The sequence below is a fragment of the Scomber japonicus genome, chromosome 19 (genome assembly GCF_027409825.1).
Source record: "Scomber japonicus isolate fScoJap1 chromosome 19, fScoJap1.pri, whole genome shotgun sequence".
NCBI lineage: Eukaryota > Metazoa > Chordata > Actinopteri > Scombriformes > Scombridae > Scomber > Scomber japonicus.
The window spans coordinates 3,648,607-3,663,623 of NC_070596.1; the positions used below are offsets into that span (position 1 = coordinate 3,648,607).

General features: G+C 41.0%; 1 protein-coding gene across 3 annotated transcripts; it reads left to right on the forward strand.

Annotated features, from left to right (window-relative positions):
• The first annotated feature begins 6,836 nt into the window (after positions 1-6,836).
• On the forward strand, positions 6,837-12,034 carry macir (macrophage immunometabolism regulator). Of its 3 annotated transcripts, none has more exons than XM_053339399.1 (2): positions 6,837-6,918; positions 9,699-12,034. In XM_053339399.1, exon 2 carries the CDS (start codon positions 9,706-9,708, stop codon positions 10,357-10,359), a length of 654 nt encoding a protein of 217 aa, XP_053195374.1. In that variant the 5' UTR covers positions 6,837-6,918; positions 9,699-9,705; the 3' UTR covers positions 10,360-12,034. The 3 variants fall into 3 exon arrangements, with proteins under 3 accessions (XP_053195374.1, XP_053195376.1, XP_053195375.1); XM_053339401.1 differs by having other exon boundaries at positions 6,877-6,924; positions 9,703-12,034; XM_053339400.1 differs by lacking the exon at positions 6,837-6,918 and adding an exon at positions 9,137-9,162.
• Positions 12,035-15,017: the final 2,983 nt, after the last annotated feature.

Genomic DNA, 15,017 nt, shown 5'->3' on the forward strand with positions numbered 1-15,017 from the left:
TCTGACGTGCTTGAAACTTCTTCCAAAACACGACATGGTGTCAGAAGTGCTGTGAAACAGTAACCTGAACGGGAAAAGGTCCGCCTGAAAAGGAAAAGAGGAGATTGGTGAGCAAGTCAAATGAGTGACGGAGAAGACGAACAGAGCGGGGGGGGGAGTTAGCAGGATGGCTAACACACCCAGCGCTACGTTTAGCATCCAGCTACCGGAGCCCTTCGACTTTTCCAAGCCGCACGAGTGGACAAAATGGATAAGAAGATTTGAAAGATTTCGTCAGGCAAGCAACTTATCTGCAAGCTCCGAAGAAAATCAGGTGAATAATCTGATATACTGTATGGGAGACGAAGCGGACGATGTTTTGAGAGGCTTGAAGCTCAGTGATGCAGACCAGCGCCAATACACTAAGTAAGAGATAGCTTCCAGTCGTTCTTTATAGTGAGAAAGAACATTGTTTAAGAACGTGCGCGCTTTAATATGCGCAAACAGGAAGCAAACGAGACTGTCGATGCATTCGTCACTGCTCTGTATGCATTAGCAGAGCACTGCAATTATGGGACATTGCATGATGAACTAATCAGGGACAGGATAGTGGTCGGACTGGCTGACACACGACTCTCAGAACGCATGCAGATGGAAAAAGACTTAGACCTGGAAAAAGCCATTAACATTGCAAGGCAATCAGAGGAAATTAAAAAGCAGCAAAACACACTGAGGAGTGAAGCCAATGGTGTAAAGCTGACGGATGTGTGCTCTGTGGACAGAGTATTTAAAGGCAAACAGCAAAAGGACAAGCCAAAGTTTAATAAATTCAAAAGTAATGGAGCAAAGTCAAGCAGCAGTCAGAGCAAAAACCAGAAAGGCTCCCAGTGCTACAAATGTGGTGGCACACCTCACCCTAAGCATGAGTGCCCTGCCAATGATGCCAAGTGCCATACTTGTGGAAAAAAAGGTCACTACCAGCGTGTGTGCCGGGCAGGAAAAGCTGTGCACGGAATAGAGGAAGATGAGGGAAGTTTCTTTCTGGGCTCTGTGACATCAGATGTCAATACATGGACTGCTGACATAGTCATAATGGACAAGAATATCACCTTCAAACTTGACACTGGAGCAGATGTCACCGCTGTGTCACAGACTGAGTTTAATAACATCTTTTTTAACACACAGCAGCCTGTTCTCAAAAAGCCAGAAAAACCTTTGTTTGGTCCAGGACGGATTCCTCTGGATGTGTCAGGGTTCGCCAGCCTGAAGCTGAGGAAAGGAGCCAAGCAGACCAGGGAGAAGGTCTATGTGGTCAAAAACCTGAGCACACCTTTGCTTGGGTTACCAGCCATTAAAGCCCTTGGCTTGCTCATCCGTGTCGACAGCATAGACATGGAGACCCTCACGACAAGTTACCCCAAGCTGTGCAGCGGGCTAGGCAGGCTACAACAACCTTACACCATCAAGCTCAAGTCAGGTGCTGTGCCGTATTCTGTAAAAACCCCCAGGAGGATTCCACTACCTCTGGTGGGTGCAGTCAAAGAAGAGCTCCAGCGCATGGAAGCTCTGGGCGTCATCAGTCGGGTGGAGGAGCCGACAGACTGGTGTGCCGGCATGGTGGTCGTGCCCAAAAAGGACAGAAAAAAGGTGCGGCTGTGTGTGGATCTGACTGGCTTGAATGAATATGTGTGCCGTGAAAAGTACATTCTGCCATCAGTGGAACAGAGCCTGGGAACGCTTACAGGAGCGAAACTGTTCAGCAAGTTGGATGCCAACATGGGGTTCTGGCAGATTCCACTAACAAAAGAATCAGCCAAGTACACTACGTTCATAACACCCTTCGGGCGGTTCCACTTTAACCGTCTTCCATTTGGCATCGCCTCTGCGCCCGAACATTTTCAGTGCAGGATGGCTGAGATCACAGAAGGACTTGTAGGTGTGGTCTGCCACATCGATGATCTGTTGGTGTGGGGGCGGGATCAGGAAGAGCATGACACTCGACTTCATGCTGTGCTACAAAGACTGGAAAAAGCAGGCATCACACTGAACGTGGACAAGTGTGAACTTTCCAAGAGCGAGGTAGTCTTCCTGGGCCATATCATCACAACTGCAGGCATCCGCCCTGACCCAAGAAAGACAGAAGCCATCACAGACATGCCAGAGCCCACAAATGTGAGTGAGTTAAGGAGTTTTCTTGGCATGGTCAACCAGCTGGGAAAGTTTATTCCCCAGCTAGCGGAAAAATATAAACCGCTCCGTGACCTCCTCTCGAAGAAAAACTGCTGGGTCTGGGATGTGGACCAGGCAGCAGCGTTTGCAACGTTAAAGAAAGCTCTATCCTCTCCTCCTGTGCTGTCCATGTATGACCCAGGCAGAGACACCAAAGTATCTGCTGACGCATCATCGTATGGCTTGGGGGGCGTTCTTCTCCAGAGATGGGAGGAAAAATGGAAGCCTGTGGCTTATGCATCTCGGTCACTCACTCCAACTGAGCAACGATACGCACAGGTAGAGAAGGAGGCCCTGGCCCTCACATGGGCCTGTGAACGGTTCCGGGATTTCCTCATAGGAAAGCATTTTTGCCTGGAGACCGACCATAAACCACTTCTCAGCCTGCTTGGAGCTCAAGCATTGGATCTTTTGCCATCGAGAATCCAGCGCTTCAGGATGAGGCTGATGCGCTACTCATACTCCATCGAGCATGTACCAGGAAAGTCACTTTGGACAGCAGACACACTGTCACGCTCACCTGTGAAATCACGCATGTCCACAGATGAACAGGAGCTGATGGAGAGCACCAACATTTACATTGACTGTGTTATTGAAAGTCTACCTGTCAGCTCATCATACACTGAAAACCTGAAAGAGCAGCTGAAAGCCGACAGTGTCTGCTCACGCATCATGACACTGTGCACAGAAGGCTGGCCAGCACATGCAAAACAGGAACCAGTGCTGAAAAACTACTGGCCAGAGCGAGCTACACTCACAGTGAAAGACGGCTTACTGCTGAAAGACACACGGCTCGTAATACCTTCTGCAATGAGGAACGACGTGCTAGCCAAACTACCTGAAGGACACTTAGGGGTGGTGAAGTGTAAAGCACGTGCACGTCAGTCTGTGTGGTGGCCGGGACTCAGCCAGCAAGTGAACGAAATGGTGCTTAACTGCAGGACATGCATACAGGAGCGACACAATCCTAAAGAGCCACTTATGCCATCAGAGTGCCCTGAAAGACCATGGCAAAAGTTGGGGGCAGACCTGTTTGTCCTGGGTAGTAAAACATACTTGCTTGTAGTCGATTACTTCTCCAGATATGTTGAGATTGCACACTTATCTCACACCAGGTCCACTGACATCATTGTTCATTTGAAGTCAATCTTTGCTCGCCATGGCATCCCGGAGGTCCTGATGTCGGATAATGGGCCACAGTTTTCTGGACAAGTCTTCACTTCATTTGCGACGTCATATGGGTTCAAGCACATCACCAGCAGCCCGGGATTTCCGCAGAGTAATGGTGAAGCAGAACGAGCTGTCCAAACTGTGAAAAACCTCCTCAAAAAGGCAGCAGACCCCTACCTGGCTCTACTATCCTATACACCTCTCCAGAGTGGATACAGTCCAGCTCAGCTCCTCATGGGCCGACGTCTTCGCACTACGGTGCCGACTCTTCCCTCTCAGCTGGACCCTGCACTACCTGACAGTGTTGCATTCGCCAGGAAGGAAAAGGTGAAGGAGTTGGCAGATACTGGAAATTACAACAGGCGTCACCGTGCCCAAGCTCTCAGTGACTTGTCACCAGGACAGCGGGTATGGGTAACAAACGCGAAGGTATCTGGAACTGTACTCCAACACCATACCACTCCAAGGTCATACTTGGTGGGTTTACCTCAGGGGGTGGTGAGACGAAACCGCCATCACGTAATACCTCTACACACACCTGCACAAAACAGAGGTTCACCACCACAGCAGCAGACGCCAGAACCATCTCCAACACAGGTGCCCATGTCACCTGCTGTGGTACCCCAAGTTTCACCTACAGAGACTCCTGCTCCCAGAACCAGGTCTGGGAGAGCCATCGTTAAACCTAGTAGGCTTAACTTATAAACTGACATGCACACCAAAAAGACAATCTGAAGCCTGAAATGAGGATATTGAGAAAAATAAAGAAATCTCCATTTTATTGTATGTTATGGACATTTTATGTTAATGCTTTGGGGTGTAGATTTAAGCACTTTTAAGTTAATACTTGAGAATTTAAAATAACAGTAATTATTTAATTACATTTGTTTGATCAACCACTAAAGAGTTTATGTTTACAGTGTTGTTCTGTTCAGGATTTAGTTAGGAACAGATCTTTCATCCAAGGAGGCAGAATAATCCTCTAAGGTCTGATGAGACAAAGGTAGTCTACCCTTTGTTCTCTAGAAAGGGGAGATGTGGTATTATTGTATGTTGATGCATAGAATGGTTTATTGCTATGGTCATGTTTCCAGGTGAGGGCGCTGTGGCGCCAGGCCGTAGGTTATTGTCTTATGTGAATGCCGAGCAAGGGAAAATAAAAAAGAGAGTTGCATACGACACAGTAAGTCTGACGTGCTTGAAACTTCTTCCAAAACACGACAAAAGTAATGACCCTGATTATGTCTAGGAGTGAGGGAAGTAACGAGCAAAACAACTCAACAAAAAGTATACTAATAAGGCACCAGAGATCAAATCAAACTCAGTTAAAGCAGTGCTTTATTAACGGCCAAACCAAGAACAAGCTCCCAAATAAGGGACGCCAATTTATGAATGATGATGAGGCAGCCGAACCACGCCACTGGACAGAAACACTAGACACTGGACGCGCACACAGTTCTGATCAGCACGCTCCCGGAAAGGCCAACTGCCCCGGCACCAGCTTTCCAGGGGTTCTTTAACGCCAGCCCTGATGTGCCACAGCTGCGTTAATCAGTGGAGGGAGGAGGGTGGTACCTGGTGAAAAGGAAAACAAGGAAACAGCACCAAACACCATGCATGTAACAAAGAGCATTAGCAAAAACAATATCTGAGCTGAAGCCGTTTAAAGTGACCCTAATGCTACCTCCTGTGTTCTGAAGACCAGCAATAGTTTTCACACTGGACCAGGCTGAGCCGAGACGGTTAGAAGCCATTTTATTCTCTAGTGTGGCTTTAGTCTGTAATTGAAGAACAGATTATAATATGATATTTGCCAATGCACTATTATTTATGGAAGCTAAGGTGGTTTTCTATGGAAGCCCATTTCTAATTTTATTGTGATGAAAAGGGAATATTACTATCTCAAAATAATGTGAAAGTATCTCAAAATAATGACTTACTAAATCAAAATAATGACTTACTGTCTCAGAATTATGCCTTAGTATCATAAAATAATGAGTTAACACACAATAATGACTTATTATCTCAAAATAATGACTTACTGTCTCAGAATTTTATGACTTAGTATCAAAATGATGAGAAAGTATCTCAAAATAATGACTTACTATCTTAAAATAATGACTTACTATCTAAAAGAAATGAGTTAGTATCTCAAAATAATGAGTTGCTTACATAAATGCGCACCCAAGATCTAATGGAGAATGATTCTCTGTCTGGTAGTTACTATAATAATTCCTGCTTTAACATTAATTAAAAAATGAAATTATATTTTCAATGCACAGGCGCCTGATAAAGCCTATTGTATCAATATGACGCTCGTAAAAGAAACTAAGTATTTTATGAGTTAAATAAATCAATTTTATTTTTTATTCGTTTGTCTTAATGATTACCAATTAGGTTGTCCCTTTTATGACTGATTAAGCTCTGTCTTTGTCAGTGGGTGCTTGTGTAAGACAGTTGCCTAATTAAGTCACAAGGTGTCACTGTTGCAGCAGATTTGGCAATTCGTACTATTTGTTCCTTCCAGGACACCGTAGTTTTGCAATCTGGTCCCAAGCATGATTTTACCATGCTATGCTATTGGAGTTATAAACTTGCAATTACTGGAATTCATAAATGGATTTCAGCTAGACGTGAGCTAAATCATATGTAACAGCTAAGGTTAGATGTCAAGTAGGCATCTGGGAGAATAAGACTGGTCGGTCTGATTCAGCATGCTATCCACCTGAATAATATCATGTAACCTACAACACCTTTAAATTACATTATTTTACTACACTTTGTCATGTGTAGTATGCAAATTGCAAGAAGGCTCTTCATTATTTTTGAGATACTTTCTCCTTATAATTATTATTTTTAAGTAGGCTATTTTGGGGGGCTTTTATGCTTTTTATTTTATAGGACAACTTAGAGTGACAGGGAGAGAGAAATGGGGAAGACTCGAACGCACAGCCGCTGCAGAGGGCCGCCTCAGCACACATATTTTCTCATTATTTCGAGTTAGTAAGTCATTATTTTGAGATAGTAAGGCGTTATTTTAAGATAAAAAGTCATTATTTTGAGATACTAAATCATTATTTTTAGATAGTAAGTCACTATTTTGGGATAGTATTTTTTTCTCATCACAATGGCGCTGTTATGAGCTTCAATAGGTTTTCAACTGGATTTCAATGTTAAAAAAATAAATTGATTTAAATGTAATTGATGAACGATGTTGTTGCACAAATATTCTTGTCTTACCAAAGGATTCAAATGCCTAAAATGTGGGTGATTCACATGATGACAGAGTAGAAGAGAAGACTGTTTATTTTAGCTTCTACTTTTTTTAATAGGTATATTCATGGGAAATTTAGCATGTCTATTACAACTCAAAAACTACCACGAAGAATGAGTTGTTGGACTTTTGGCTCTTTTTTTATGAAAAACCAGAGACCGGAAGTGCTCCCTTTGTTGCCGATGACGCAACAGGCGCAAGTGCGGAGGCCAGGGACCACCACACAGACGGGAAGGTTGATCATCAGATTTTCCGCATCCAGACAGGTTTGTGTTTTACTACGGGTTTTTTTTCTTTCCTTTTGGGGTCAGTTTGATGTCTTTCCTTATAAAGAGGAAAACCAGGAGATATTTAATGAGGGTCAAATAGCGAGGATGAAAATGCTTCTTCCATCTATATAAACAGTGTAGACAAAACAAGTGCGCCTGTGGTTCAATCCTGTCAAGCAAGACTGTGTTTGAAATGATCAGTGCATCGCATTTTAGTGGTACAAATACCGCGTTAAGACGTCCTTCTTGATCCTGGCAGTGCAGTTTTGACTGGGCTTCCCTGTCAGCACGGTGCAGGATGAACTCGGCCTATTGTTAACGACACTATTTTTTTACTCTGTCATTTTTCATTTCATACACCCTTTATTAAGAGGCAATTGATATTACAGCTGAATCACGGCTATTATGGCTCTCGCATATATTGGGACTGTTTTCTACAGCCTGGTCAGCATTGCCCATTTTCCATTGGCTTACAATGACATGGTTTAGCCTCGCCATGGCCTGCATACTTAATAATCATTGTGCTGTTGTAAAGCAGCTACTATCTGCTGTCATCTGACTGTGAGCTGGTCAACACGTTACACAATGTCATTTCACGGTGATAATGAGAGTGACTGAAAAAGGCGTTTATGACATGTACATATTTATTTACATATCAACTCAAACCCATCCTGTTTTTTTCATATTCAATAAAACAAAACTTGTAATGCAAACTGTTGACAGTGATGGCTGTGGATTATCCAGAACAACCTGTATGTCATTTCTGGAAAGAAAATGTGCTGTTATTTATTTTAAAATGTTTACGTTGCCTATGCATGGCATGCAAAGCAACTAAAATTCTATTATCATTGACTGCAGTGCATAATTGTTTATTATTCTTTTGTTGGTCAGCATACAAACCAGAGGCCTGTACTACGAAGCTGGATTTTCTCTTATCGAGATAACTTCAGGGTTAACCCTGGGTTTTCCGTACTACGAAGCTGGTTCACTTCTTACCGGGGTAAATCACCATGGTAACTTATGCTGAACGGCTAACCTGCTCCGGAGCAGGTTATGTTCTGGATAAGAGATCAATGAGTACAAAAGCACCACCTCCTGACCAATCAGTTCTCTTAGAAAATGACCTGCCCATTCTTATAAGATCCTGTCAACATTGGTGCGCGGATTGCAAGAGGAGCGCTTAGGAGAGAAAGAGTTTTTAGTGATAGATGCAATTTTTTAATTGGCCAAAATATATATTTAAAAAATAATCATTGAGGCACGTGGGGGATATTATTATGTAGGTTTGACATCCTGAGATCAAAGTGTCAGGGAGCATAATAACTGTATTTATTTATTGTAGGCCTAATTGTAAAAAATTGACGAAAATATATATTTGTAAAATAAGCCTTGTGGCACATGAGGGATATTAGTCTGTATGTTATACAGTTGGTTTGAAATCATTCACTCAAGTGGTTGAAGCGCATTATAGGTTTGTATTTTGAATGTTGAACATTAAACTAACTTAATGTCTCTTATGAAAGGAAGGGCACTGAGGAAGCGATCTGCCTCAAACGTCTGTGCCGTAATAAAGTGACATTGTGTGATCAGAGTGCTGTCCGTTTATATTGTCTGATAAATTAATATTGTATGATCTCGTGAATTTACACATTAACAGAGTCGGCAATTTTCTGCCAGCATTCCTTCCTGGTTTTTGCTGCTGCATCATCAGTGTTGCTTTTGGCCTGGATGATGTGATTTAATTCTTCATATAGTTGAATAATAATTGTCTGCTCCTCCATGGTAAAGTAGTCTGCTCTGCAGGGTTTCTCCATGTTTGTGATTGGTCAGACGCTGCAAACACCTCCCCTTTATGTGAGCGCGCAGAGATCCAGATTGCAAAACCCTGGGTTGATTTACCGAGTTGATATCCAGCTTCGTAGTACCGTTTATCCTAGACTGCGAATATCTGGATAAATCAACCCAGGTAACGGAGAGATATCCTGGATAGGTGAATCCAGCTTCGTAGTACAGGCCTCAGGGGTGATTCTAGGATCAGAACTTTAGGGGGGGCTCAGCTCCCAATGAGAATTTGACTTTCAATGTTCAGTGTTTCCCCCAGAATTTTGAGAGACTATGGTGGGTGGACCTCAATCCGAACCCTCTAGGCAGGTCTGGGTGCATGCTCCCCTTGAAGAATTTGTTTGTACATTTTTAAGTCAAATGCATCGTTCTGCTGCACCCTGAGAGCAACTTTAAAAGGTATAAAAAAACATTTTTTTTTAATTATTGTTATTAAACCAAACATTATTCTACATTGAGATTCTTCAAAACACTAATAATGTCACAGTATAAGATTTTAGGATGTTGTACAGTGCATCACAATAGTACTTACTCCATTAGCCCTACCCCCATTTAAAAAATGCTGCTTTTTTATAGTATAATCTGTGACTGTGATTTCTACCGCCAGTAAATTCAATGAATTTAGGCTTTTTCAATACCAAACACATAAGTGCATCATTATGAAGCCTAGTGAAGTTGTCCTGGAGCAACTGTTAAAGGGAATATGACATAAAGGAAATGGCTGAATACTGATGTTGTCAGAAAATGTTAATTGGAAAAAATATTTCATCACCGCATTAACTTGGTATTGTAATGTATCATTTGATTTGTATGTTTAGCATGTTCCAAACCTTCATTGCTAAATGCACCTAATACTTAATGCTGCTTTATCTGCTGGAAGCAGTGTAAGACACAAGAGTGACTTACGTAATGTTTTTTTCTCTACTTTTAATCAGTCAGGATATGTCTGTAAAGATGGAAATGGATATCAATGGAGCATCAAGGGCACATGTCTCAATTCTACCTGCTGCTGACATCAAAGCCACATTGAAAGCAGAAACAGAAAGACCTCGCTGTGCCAGCACACCCTGTTCACCCATCAGAGGTACTGTTGCAGGATACCAGATCCTCCACATGGACTCAAACTATCTGGTTGGTTTCACCACTGGCGAGGAGCTGCTCAAATTGGCTCACAAGTGGTCAGAAAGCACTCCAGAGAAGGGTTTATTATCAGAGGCTGTGCCCAGTTCCATCCAAACCACTGTCCCAAAGTCGATGGACTCTGGCATCCACCGGTCTTCACGAATCTCCAAAGCCAAAAGTCGCTTATACCAGCCGTACGACATTCCTGCCGCCAATGGGCGGAGGCGGAGGTGTATGCCCAGCTCGAGTGACACCTTCCTCAGGTCCCTGGCCCACGGGGAGCCTGGGAGGGGTCTGCATGCGCCACTTCCCCTGTGTCTCCTTAAAGGGAAGAGGACCCAATCCAAGTCTCTGGACTACCTTAATCTGGACAAAATAAGTATCAAAGAGTCATCAGACACTGAGGTGTTACAGTACCAACTGCAGCACCTCACCTTGCGAGGGGAGCGGATGTTCACCAGAAACAAGACATAAAAGCAAAGAAGATAAAATGATTAAGGCCTCTTTCACCCTCTTGGGGATGTGGGTGCTATTTCTAGCTCTTTTTCTTTGTACTCAGATTATAAGCAGTTCTTTAACAATACAGTCTTGTTACATTATTAATTACGCAGGTTATACCCTGCTCTGTACACATAATGTTTAAGAAAATTCTTAAATTAGTCCTTACTATCACTATTAATGGGGTTGTGGAGGTTAAAAAAATTTAATTATGTAAACTTAGCAATAAGTGGCGCACCTATTTATTGAATGTGTTGTGTGTTTGTATTGGTCCGAGATGCACTGATGTATCAGCTTACAATTGATACAAGCACATATCACATACTGTGTGCTTTTAATGCAACATTGCTATCAGTCAGTTTTCTTGCCTACTTTCAAATTAGCGAGATAATACCTTTATTATGTTGATTATTTGTTTGTGTTTTTTATTTTATTGCTGTAAATTAATATAATTGCATTTGTAAACCACCTATTGACCATTAGAAGAGCATGTGTAAATGATTTTTATGACACACTTAAAATCTATCTGTGAGGTAAATCTAATAAAGTCTATTACCTCGATGGATATGATGGAACCACATACTTTGTGATACATGGTGGTCAGCACCTTACACCATTACTCACAAAGATGCCCTAAAATGGCCCCTTCCTAATGTGACCACCCTTGGGGAAAAAAAGGTTGGGCCAGGGTCCATTTTCCAGTTGTAAAACTCAGACTGCTCATTTGAGCTTCAGCTGAACTATAGAATGTATTTTTACACAGACAGAGCAGTATGAATTTTGTCCTCCACCTTATAGTCACACTAGGGGCAACATCTCACAGCCTGTACGGACAGCAGCAATGATTACAGTTATTCAATGTTCATATGAAGTATGTGTATCGTATTAAAACAGAATTGAAAAAAATATTATAATCAAATAGTCACCCCTTAAGTTTTCATCTATTTATTATTTACTGATTGCTGTTGCCAAATATGTTTGGGAATATATTGCCTTTTGAAAACCATATTGGTGCATCTCTAGTTTTTTACATTGGTTATAGGGGCACAGCAGTAAATAGATGTGTCTTTTTGTATCCCTGTGTATGTTTCTCTTACGGCTGAAAATGGACATGTTCAAATGCCTCTACTGTGGAAACATTTCTGCATCTGATTGCACTGTTGCACATCTACTATAGATTATCTCTGGAAACGTCACTGTATCTTGATATTGTCAGCATCATGGCATTAATGGTTCACATGTAACACTGCAGTACTGTATATAAGCAAGCCATTGGAACACAGATCTTTGAAAACAAATCTTTACACCCCTTTTAGTTTTTTCTCACTTTGTTGTTCTACTTCGAAAGGAAATTGTGATTGGTTTGCTTTAGAATGTCTGATTTTTTTTGAGGGGGGAGTGGGCTTCACACTAGGAGTAGAAAATTCAATTTAATTTATGAATGTGGAACGTCTAGAGCCTCTATGTGTCAAATGGCATCATCCAAATAGTTTTGTTGAAGTACGTTTTTTTTGTTGAAAGTCAATCAGTCTCAGTACAACTGGTGCAGTCTGACTTACTTGATTATCTGAGTATCTTGGGTTAAATCCAAAGGGGGAATTACTGTCTGCCACAGCATATCTGGGAGTCACCAGAGTCAGAAATGTTAAAATCCAACATATTGGGGCTTTAAATATAAATTTCAAATATTTTCAGATAGATGTTCCATTGAAGAATGCAGCCTACTTGCAATTGGAATATGGACCTTGTGACAAGCTGTCATTTTATGCTGTAAAGATTGATAGTAAAGTAATATTTCAACTGTTGCTGGTGTTGAAATATTTAGCATTTTACATTTGAGAGCTATATTATGTAACAGCAATTTTAACAATGAAAAAGAAAATCTATTCATTTTTCAGATATTTTGAAACTTTGATTCAAAACTCCCAACAGGGTGTTAACTGTTTCACTGTATTCTGTATGTGAGGTCACCTCTTCTGCACTTCTGTTTCCTTAAGCCAAACAGAAAATGTATACTTGATGTTAACCTGTTACAGACTGTTACAGTACAAGATTAAAGCTTATTTCAAACAAGGGAAACTTACCATGTTATGTCTCTGCCTGGGGGAGAAAGATAATAATTACTGACTGATCCTGAGTGTTTTTAGCTAGGTGATGATGTGAGGTGATGATCCCCAAAAAATTTAGTTTTTTAATGTTTCCATTATGAGAATGGAGATATGGAGACATAAACAAGTGTTTTCCAAGATGATACAGAAATCTACTAAGGCAATAAAGACAATAAATTAAAGACTGAAAACCTGTTGTCTTGATCAGCTGCTGGTAGGGTCCTACACAAGTCATGGCTATTACAGCAGATAGTGGCAGCACCTGCCATATGTCTGATAAATGCAGCTTCATTTTAAAGTCTGAAGTGTGTTACAGAAGCTTAACAATTCACAGAGGTAGTTCCCTTGATTAATCACACTATTAACAAAGAGCAAAGGTAAACAAAAACCTAAAAAACTCTTCAGTAACAGATAAAAACCTGATTACAGATTTTGTTTGGCTAACAAGATTACTATACATTAACAGTGAGTAAAGCAGTATTAAAAGCATGGGAGTCCATTTTTACTTTAAAAGTGGTTTACAGTGTAGCAGAAATATAAATAATCATAGTATTTCATAGTAACAGACTGAAAATTCTGCAAATCCCTACGCAGCATGTATGAGGCCCTTTGAAATCACATACAAGATCAACATGAGTATGGGTTAGTATGAGTGAAAATGTTGCAGTATCTTCAGTATTTTAATTGGACCTGTTGTTAGTCTTGGTCTCAGAATAATTTATAAATTTCATTAAAAATAAGTTTACAAATAAAAATGTGCAGCAGAGTGTAAAACTTCTTACTGCACATTATAATATATTTATATTGATTTCCATTTTCTATATGCATTTACTGTGTCATTGATCCATGGAGGAGAAAAGCAATTTTAAAATCGATGACGTCATCACAATAAAAAGCCTATAGGCCAAAATGGGCTGCATAACACAGAAGCAAAGGCGAGCATTTCTTGAACTGCTTGCTGTTTTTGGCATCCATGTCTCATGCTCTGGAGGTAAATAGTAATAAGATTTCACTTCTTTTTTTCATTCATTACTCAAAATGTAAACTTCTCAAATCTATGATACATTTTTGAGGTGAAATTTAAACCAAAATATAGACAATGAAAACTACCCATGACATGAAGTCTATTATGTGACAACGAAGCGTATGCAAACAATCTGACATTTTCTAGGCATTTATGTATATTGACAAGAGAATTTCAGGCTGTCAGGTGACAAACTGAATTAATTGATGGTGACATGAATTTTCCATGCCACGTTTAAAATCAATTCAGTGGAGCGCTTTGGTAGCTAAGTGGTTATCACGCATGCCACGTAATTGTGACGTCTGGTTCGAGTCTGGCAATGGACCTTTGCTGCATGTCATTCCCCTCTCCGTTTCCTGTCGGAGCCTATACCAACTACTTCCATAGTACAATATATATAAATGCTCAAAAAATGTAATACATAAAAATCAAATCATAGCACAGAAAATAAAGTGAAGAGGTTTATTGCATTTCAGTGTTGTCCAGCAGACAGCAGCAAAGACCTGCCAATACTAAGTCAAAAACAAAACACAATCGGTAGTTTTCCTATGGAGGTGGATGGGAGATTTTTATTTGACACAGTAAATCCATGCATAAAAAGCTAATAGTTATAGTAAACTGTTTTAAATAAGCATATCAAAGCTTCCATAACCAAGCATGCATTTCTAAATCTTACTGGGAAAGCAGTACCACCTTGTGACTGCTTAGATAAAGCAAATGTTGCTGATATTTAACTTTTTTTTACTGTGTATAAATGATTACGGTGGCCGAGACCCGCTATAGCTGCAAATAAAAGTAACGCTGCAAACAAAAACAAACGCTGCTGCAAATAAAAACAAACGCCGCTGCAAATAAAAGAAACACCGCAGCAAACAAAAAAAAAACACAGCAAAATAAATAATAAAATAAAAAAGCCACAACGGAAGTGGATTACCGGGGACTGTTTTTGCCGAAACACTGGAAGAAGAAACAACAACAACAACAGAGGCCTGTACTATGAAGCTGGATTAACCTATCCAGGATCTCTCTCCGTTACCTGGGTTGACTTAACCAGATCTTCGCAGTCTAGGATAAGCGGTACTACGAAGCTGGTTATCAACTCGGTAAATCAACCCAGGGTTTTCCAATCTGGATCTCTGCGCGTTCACATAAAGGGGAGGTGTTTGCAGCGTCTGACCAATCACAAACATGGAGAAACCCTGCAGAGCAGACTACTTTACCATGGAGGAGCAGACAATTATTCTTCAACAATATGAAGAATTCAATCACATCATCCAGGCCAAAAGCAACACTGTTGATGCAGCAAAAGCCAGGAAGGAATGCTGGCAGAAAATTGCCGACTCTGTTAATGTGTAAATTCACGAGATCATACAATATTAATTTATCAGACAATATAAACGGACAGCACTCTGATCACACAATGCCACTTTATTACGGCACAGACGTTTGGGGCAGATCGCTTCCTCAGTGCCCTTCCTTTCATAAGAGACATTAAGTTAGTT

Bases quoted from the DNA above. Each gene is read 5' to 3' on its own strand.
- macir (XM_053339399.1), top strand. From the start codon at position 9,706: ATGTCTGTAAAGATGGAAATGGATATCAATGGAGCATCAAGGGCACAT.